This window comes from Peromyscus eremicus, chromosome 10 (genome assembly GCF_949786415.1).
Source record: "Peromyscus eremicus chromosome 10, PerEre_H2_v1, whole genome shotgun sequence".
NCBI classification, from domain to species: Eukaryota; Metazoa; Chordata; class Mammalia; order Rodentia; family Cricetidae; genus Peromyscus; species Peromyscus eremicus.
In genome coordinates this window covers 26999764-27007953 of record NC_081426.1, presented here as the reverse complement: position 1 = coordinate 27007953, position 8190 = coordinate 26999764, and the positions used below count along the sequence as shown (strand labels likewise).

At 54.6% G+C, this 8190-nt stretch overlaps 1 protein-coding gene across 9 annotated transcripts in view; it reads left to right on the top strand.

Moving 5' to 3' along the window:
• Positions 1-8190, top strand: part of Pisd (phosphatidylserine decarboxylase) — a 42380-nt gene that overhangs the window by 29352 nt on the left and 4838 nt on the right. The window contains exons 1-3 of one of the 9 annotated variants that reach the window (XM_059275658.1): positions 1981-2145; positions 6140-6403; positions 8007-8172. The exons of 1 other annotated variant lie outside the window; for it this stretch is intronic. In XM_059275658.1, the coding sequence (XP_059131641.1) occupies positions 6351-6403; positions 8007-8172 (219 nt within the window). In that variant the 5' untranslated portion in view covers positions 1981-2145; positions 6140-6350. 7 more of the 9 variants (XM_059275656.1, XM_059275657.1, XM_059275659.1 and 4 more) reach the window with 7 other exon arrangements.

Genomic DNA, 8190 nt, shown 5'->3' with positions numbered 1-8190 from the left:
ATGGCTCTGCATGGGCCAGGAGGCTTTCTAGAAATGGTGTAAGGAGTGAGCTTCCTAAAAAACATTTTTGAACAAAAAAGAGGAATTGGGCAGGGCTGGGAGAATCTTGTGTGGAGAGCACTTCATGCTTGTCCCAGGCTTCCTAGCTGTCTATATAGAAAAATGAATCTGCCTGTGGCTTCTTGTGCTACTCAGAGATACTAGCTGTATTCACTGTTTCTTTGGACCTGGGGAATAAGAGGTGACAGTGACCACCTGCCATCCCTGTCCCTCCGGTACCTTTCACTCCTGACACAGGACATTATACAGTGTACAGGCAGGGAATGCATGAAATTCATCCACCTGGGGTCTAGCCTGTGCTGAAAGGGGCTCCAGATCCCTTGCCTTTGGGTGCTGGCAGCTAAGTGGTCTAGCCTGCAGAGTCTCCCAGTGGCACTAGGTGGCAGTCTGAGCCAGAAGCCCAGAAGAGTAGGGGGAATGGGTGAGCCCACAGGGACCTGTGAGAGGTGAACTAAGCTTATGGTGGGGTAGGGCACCCCAGGAAGAAATCCATCTGTTAACTATGGCTTGAAATCCCAAAGGTCTTTCCTTCTGAAAAGGCATGTGGTGTCCAGCCCCCCAGGGGTCAAACTCAGATTTCTTTCTTGTGAAGCAAGTACTTTACTGAGCCACTCCCCCAGACTCCAGACAGCCTTCCCCAGAAGAGTCGAAAGTCTTCTGGAGCTCAGCGAAGTCAGAGACTGATCTGTAGTGTCTACTACAGGCCAGCTGAGTAGAGGCAGCCGGTGTGCACTGTGTCCCCATTCTCGTGGTGTGGTATGGGTATGGAATATCATGGACCTCTCAGAGGACAGCCCTCCAGGTGTCTGCTTGCCCCTGCTGCAGCACAGTCCTTGAGCTTGTCACGGGGCACTTTCTTGGGCTTGATCCAGGTGAGGAGGACAGGTGTGTGGGGCTGTGTCTGAACAATGTCGTGTTTTTTCAGTGTTTGTGACCCACCTGTCTCTTTGGAAGCCCTGTCACGGGGTATCATCTTGTTCCAAACAATAGTTGTTTTGGGAATGAAATTCTGTGTGGCCAGAAGGGGCTGGAGGTGTACACTTTACAGTAGCCTAGCATGGAAAGACTAAACCATCCCAGGGCTCTCCGCTGCTACTGAGTTGACTCGTGACATGAACGAGGCTCATCTGATAGAATGAATGTTGATCCCCCTGTAATCTTCCACTTTCTCTGGAAAATGTTAGGCCCATTCATTTCCATTTATGTTAGTTGAGTGCCAGCTGGGCAGGCCTGGCACCCTATAGGTGGTATAGGGTGGTCTGCTGAATGCAGGCTGGGACCTTCCCCTTCAGTGGGTTAGAAAGACATACCCCACAGGATATTTCCAGCTCGGAAAGCGCTGCATGGTTTCTGTCTGTGGGTGAGTGGCCCCTGTTCACAGCTCCTCTTCTTCACCCATCCACATTGTTGTTCTTCTTTGGGCTTTGTCAGAGGTTTGCTGGACTGGGGAAGGGAGGGGAACAAATGAAGTTGGCAGGGGGTAACCTCGTGTCTTCATGATCCAGTATAGGAAGAAATTGTAAGGATTCCCATGTCTTTAGAACTTCTGGAGTTAAAAAGGGATGCCGGAAGTGACTTTGTGGTCAGCCCAGTGAAGAAGACAAGTCTCCATGAGGCCTCTGTCTTTCAGGGTTGGTGGAGGACCATAGCCCAGAAGCCAGCCAGAGGCTGAGGATTCAGGCAGCCTGAAGTCCCAGGAGGCATCCTCTGGGAAGTGCTGGGCCCATGCTGCTCTACTGGGTGTTGAATGTCGGAAGGGTCCATCTTTTCTGGTGTTGCTAGAGGGGTCCTAATCTTTGGTCTGCCGTTAGAGACTATGCCTGGGTGGGGCCAGGGCCCCTGCCGGCCTCTTCCTCTTTTCGCCAGGTTGTAGCCCCTCCTCTTAAAGGGCCCTCAGAGCTTCTTGTGCTTGGCTGGCGCTCAGAGGGTGTGGTGACTTTAACAGCGTCTGGTGGTGTTCCTCCTGCCCTCGCCCTGAGCAGGAACCAGAGCCCTGGCCTGCTCTGAGACTCTAAGGCTTCTCAACCTAGCCAAAGCTGGAGGTGTTGAAGACCAGAGCCCAGAAACTGGCTTGGGACTGTCCGAGTGAGTGAGTGAGTGAGTTGATAGAGGCCTCAAGGGGACCTGCAGCAGCAGCAGGCAAGCTTTTCAGGGAGCTCTCCCCTCCCTGTCCCTGAGGTGGGAGGACCGGGTGGGAGTGCCTCCTAGCACTTTGCTGCTGCCTTCTAGTTGGCTCTTTCACAGCTGGGAACTGAGGACTCTCTTCCGACTGTCTTGCTCTCCTGCCCCCCAGGCAGTCGGCTGCTTGAGCTCACTTCCTCCATATCCTGTAGCTTCTCTAGTCCCCAAAAGACTGGGCAGGAAGTGAGCAAGATGCTGGGAGATGCGGGAAGTACAGGCACCGGGGCCCTGGGCTCCCAGCGTGCATTTCTCATGGGCTGCCTGGGGCCTGGAGCCTAGGCACCACGGGAAGAGGGGAGCATCCCTGTAGACCTAACCCCTTCAGAGGGCTGGAGTCAGTGCACACCGTCTCTGCCTCGGGGCCCGGGTACCATGCATAGATGGTCTGAGAGAAGATTCCCTGAGGAAAACTTGTCCTTCTCTTTCTCCCACCCCATCCCTCAGCCACTTGATTACAGGCCATCCAGCCCTTCTCTTCGTCCCCTCTTCCTTGCTAGTGACTTCCCAGAAGAATTACTGGGTTTGCCCAGGGAGGATCCATTTTCCTGTCCTCTACTTCTGAAATTCTGTCTACTTCCAGCCTAGAAATATGGAGCAGGAGCTAGCTGCCTTCTTGGACACACCTGCCAGGTGGTCCTCTGCCTCAGGGAGCTGGGCACAACTGGCCTATGCTCTCCAGGGTAGGGATGTAAGTGGAAAGTGAGCAGTAGATGCCTGAGCTGGGGCTTTGAGTTTTCTTGTTCAGGAAGAGCTTGTTAGAGTCTGCCTGCTTTTCATCTCCTACCCAAAGCAGAACCTCCCAAGTCAGGAATAGGAAGTGTGCACAAACCCCAGAGCATACCTGTGCCGCCCACCCCACAGCACATCGACCCTCTTAACACTCCCCCACACACCTGTCGCTGCTAACTGGCCTGGTCCATTGTTGACTTCAGTTGGAATGTTCCATTCCACTGGGGACCCGGTGTCCTTGCCTCCGTCTCAAGTGGTGGTGGATGGAGGAGGACATGGGTATGAGCCCCGGAACAGCATGTCCTTGCAGAACTAACTCCTGTCCCCGTGTGCTTGCACAGCCCAAACTTCCTGCTCCCTAGGCGGAGCTGATAGTTTGGGCTCCCCTTTCGGAGTTGCCCCCCTTTTGCCTTCTCATAGTGTGCTTCCCTTGCTGGAAAGGGAAGTGAGAGCTGGAAAGCCACCAGCTTGAGGTAGGAGTTGAGGTTATAAGGTTGTTCTGGCCTTGGTTGTGACCCTGCTCTGAGTCTCAAGGGAATGGGCAGAGGAGCTTACCCTTCCTTGTTTCCACATGAAGAAACAGGCCGGGAGAACCACAGTGCTTTATCAGGGCCTTGACCAGCTCTCAGGACTGTAGTGGTCAGATGAATGCTCACTGTAGATCCCTCTGAGTTCTCAGGTAGCAGGTGAGTGACCCTCAGGCATGTAGTAGCTTTACAGTCTGCCTCCCAGACTGTGTCAGCACTCACCTGCTTCAGGGCTCCTCCTTGCCCATGACTCCCCCAAAGCCTTGAGCACTCAGAGGCTAGGAGGTCAGATCCCTGGCTTCAGGTCCAAGGGCTTTTGCAGGCGGAGGGTGTTGGAGGTCTGTGAAGTGGGGAGGATGGGGGCATTGCTTGTGAAGTAGCTCAGCTTGGAGGGGAGAAGGAACCCTGGCGGGCCTGTCTCCGTCCTTGTTGCTTTTGACTGGACAGATAGATAGGACTCATCCTTTTTCTTGGGGAAGAGCTAAATTCATTCTGTTCTCTGGGACTATGTGGGATCCCTGTGTGGTGTTTTTAGGAAATGTTGACACCTAGGTGTTCCAGTGTAGAAGAGAAGACTGTGATAAAGGCAAGAACACACTGCTCAGCCAGGCGGTGGTGGCACACACCTTTAATCCCAGAACTTGGGAGGCAGAGCCAGGCGGATCTTTGTGAGTTCGAGGCCAGCCTGGTCTACAGAGTGAGTTCCAGGACAGCCAGAACTGTTTCACAGTGAAACCTTGTCTCAAAAAAAACCAACCAACCAACCAAACAAACAAACAAACAATCACATTGCTCATCCATCCCCTCACAGTGGACCACCCAGCTTGTCCAGGACCCAGCCTGGACAGAGTGCCTACGTTTCTGTAGGAGTTTCGGTTGAGAACTGGTATGTTTTAGTAGAGCTGGATTTGCAGGCTCATGTGTTCAGAGCATCCTACTTGATAGGACAGTAAGGAAACGTTAACAGGAAACCAAGGCTCTGGGTCCCCCCATCCCACAGGTCATACTTGTTTCCCCATTAATCCTGGGTGTGAACTCGGCACGTTTCACAGCCTGGACTTTATAGATCAAGGAAAGACCTCTGAGAACCTGACCTCAACTCACATGATGGCACATCACCCCGGAGCCCATTTGCCTGGCCAGTATGAAGCCTGTTCAGCCAGGCAGTGGGTGTGTGCACTCAGTGCAGAATGACTGGTCAGAGCACACTTACTGTTACGGATGGGAAGTTAGCAGAAGGCTCATAGAGCTTAAAGCAGAAGCATGGCTGAACCGAAAGCCTGGCCCTGGCCCTGGCCCTTGGATGGAGTGGGGCTCCCACCTGTACTGATCTGGTGCTGGCATCTTTTGAGAGAGGAGGTTTGTGTGCTGGGGTAGACCAAGCCTCCACTTCCTCGGTCACAGGGAGAAATCTGTACATACCCAGGCGTTTGCATACCCGGGGACTCAGTGGCTTTTGCAGGCAGGTGCCAAGGCTGGGATTTTTACCTCTTTGGCTGAAATGAATTCACCAGTGTCACACACATGCCTTGTGTAGGTAGTGATAGGAGTTGTCACTGTGTGTTGCCTAGCTGGTCCTTGCCTGAGTCTGTCTCTGTCTCAGGCATTAACTCTTTTGTTTGTTTTTGTTTTTCGAGACAGGGTTTCTTTTTGTAGCTTTAGATGCCCTGGAACTCACTCTGTAAACCTGGCTGGTCTTGAACTCAGAGATCTACCTGCCTCTGCCTCTCTAGTGCTGGGATTAAAGGCGTGCGCTACTACCGCCAGGTTACAGGCAGTAACTCTTGAGGCCAGCATTTCTTCATCTGCAGGCGGTGAGGGTGCCTGACTCCTTCCAGGGCTGTGATTGAGGCTGGAGAGCAGGTGGATGGGCTTCCAGTTAGCCCCTGTGAGCTCCCATCCTCCCCAGGACCTTGAGGCCCTAATTGCTTTGGCCTGAGATAGCCACATTTGTGGAATGCTTGCTCTTTTCTCCCTATTATCTGTCCAGTGGGGAGGCTGTGAGCAGGGGGTGGGCCCTGAAGATTGCCCGGGAATGGACTAGCCAAAGTGCTTTTTGGAAGCAAGATTGAAAAGCGGGATAGGAAGATTTGGGCTTCAGTGCTGGCTGCTGCCCAACCCCATGCTGGTTTTCCCTGCCGTAGCCCAGGTGTTAGAGTTTGCGAAGACAGCTGGACTACACAGAGCCAGGTACCAGAGGCTCCAAGGCCAGGAGGGATTACGCACCATGATGCCTTGCCTGGACGTCCTGGCTGGCTGCCCCTCAGTCATTCCTCAGATGCTACTTTGTAACCTGAATGGAAAATGGGTCAGGTCCTCTGAGGGAGGGGCCTTCAGCCTGGAGCACAGGGCTCAGATTCCCACCTTGTGCTTTTGGAACCCAGTGGCGCCGAGAAGTCGTGGCAGTGTCTGGTCACCTCTACCAGGGCCGGCTGGAGCAGACAGCCCCAGAGCTTTGCCCATCTGCTGCCCCCAGCAGAGCAGGCAGAATTGCACTGGACAGCTGGCAGGGACGAGACAGGTGACCAAACCTGGGTGATAGTGCTGGCGCAGTCCAGGGGCTTGTGCCCTGGCGGCGAAGCCTGAGCAGGTGACCTGACCACAGGTCCGAGCCTGTGTGACTGGTGCCTGTCTGTTTGCAGTAGCTGTGGGGTCCTCTAACCTGGGCCTGTGAGCCAAGAGTGACTGGACTAGAAGCATTGCCACCAGCGACGGAGCAGTGACCAACCACACTGGATGCCTCTGGCGAGGGGGAAGGGGAGAAAGGAGAAAAACAAAGGCGAGTGAGTGAGCAAGCCAGCCAGCGAGCGCACTCTTGTGGAGGCTCACGACACCCTCCCTGTGCCTACCACAATGTGTCAGTCAGAGAAGCCGCAAGGACCAGAGCTCCAAGCAGCAGCGAAATGGTGAGATGCTGCCCATCGAGACCTAACCCTACTGTACCCCGGCACTATCTCAGGAAGGTCAGAGGTCAAGGCTAGTGGCTCTCATGTGGACGTGGCAGTAGGAGGTCTGGGAGTGACCCCCTCGGCTGGAGGGGCCTGGAGAGGGGGTCCGAGTGCCCCGAGTAGGAGAGCCCACTTCAGGTACCTGTGGTTCTGGCTGGGAGGAGGGCCCAGTGGGGGGAGACAGGAATGGGCTTCTGCCCTATGTCTTGGTCCTTAGCAAGGGCACCCAGGCCCCCTCCTACCACCCGACCCCTGCTTCCTACACTTGGGAGAGGACCAGCCTCCCCTGCCCAGCATTTTGGGATTGGTCTCCTCTCTTCTGCAGTGACTTGGGCGGGGCAGCCCGCAGGGGAACAGAGATTTGTCTTTGCTTGGTCCCTGCCACCTCCTTCTGTTTTGAAAACATAGTGGGGTGGAGTGGAAGAGAAAATGAATGCAGGACAGTTGCGGTGCTGTGGCTTTAGCACTGGGAGCTTAGGCTCAGCCCTCCTCTGCCATCACTGATGGACTGCCAGGCATGCACCCCCGTTATCGGCTGAAATCTCCTTTTGTTCCTTGGTTTGCTCAGTTTCTGGGAGACAGAGGACTCGGCTTCTCTTGAGAGCAAGCACAGTTGCAGATGGCAGCCTTAGCTTGTTTAATCAAATGTGATTTTTCAATCAAGAATCTGAATGCCTGGGGACACTCTCAGAGTGGATGGCAGTATGGTCTCACGATGGCTATATTGAGGCCTCAGGAGTATTTTCTAGGACCTGAGTGTGACAGAACTTAGTTGCATTCAGGAAGCCGAGGTTACAGGGCAAAGGCCTCTGTGCCTTTGCAAAGCTGGCTGTATAGAAAACAATGAACTTGTCAAACGGGTGGACCCCATGGGCACACATGTGACTCTCACAGCGTAGGAGGAGGCTTTGGAACTAGGTGGTGGTCCTCCTCCTAACTCTGTGGTGAGGTTTAGAGAGCCTGACCCACAGACACAGGCAGATGGAGCCACAGCTATGTCCTATCATTTAGCAAAAGAGGAAGCAAAAGATCCTAAGGTTGTCCAGGCGCCACAGTTGTGAGGTCCAGCTGGCTAGGCTCATGGCACTTCAGTCTTATGCCCTGCTTCGGTTAGACTCAGTCTTTCTGACACCTTGTCAGGACAGAACTATCCTTCGGTCCCAACCCTCCTTAGCATGGGAGGCTGCAGGTATAAGGCAGATTCTCCAGGCCCCCAAGGCCTCTGCTGGGGCTGCTGCAGTACTTGGAGGGGGCTCTACCTTAGAGTATCCAGGAGGTGGGCCTGGACTACCTCTGTCCTGTTGCCACCCAGTCAGCTGGCAGGTGGGAGACACTGGGAAGTGAGCCCACAAGTCAGGCAGCCAGGTCCCCGACTCAGAACCAGGGCTTGGTTGGAATGCCTGCTGGAACCGTTTGGCTGCATTGGAGAGGCAGCTTGCTGGGGGTGGGGGGTGGGGGGAGGAGTGAGGGAGCAGGAATGGCATTGGCTGAGGGGCTTGCTCCTCAGTTTCTCTTAGACTCAGGCACTGACCCAGGCCATGTGTGAACATGTGTCCTGCAGGTTGTACTTCCCCCAGCTGGCCCTACGGCGGAGGCTAGGCCAGCTTAGCTGCATGTCCAGACCTGCTCTGAAACTGCGCTCCTGGCCCCTGACCATTCTCTACTACCTCCTGCCCTTCGGTGCCCTCAGGCCCCTCAGCCGGGTGGGATGGAGGCCCGTGAGCAGGGTAAGTGTGAACAGGCCT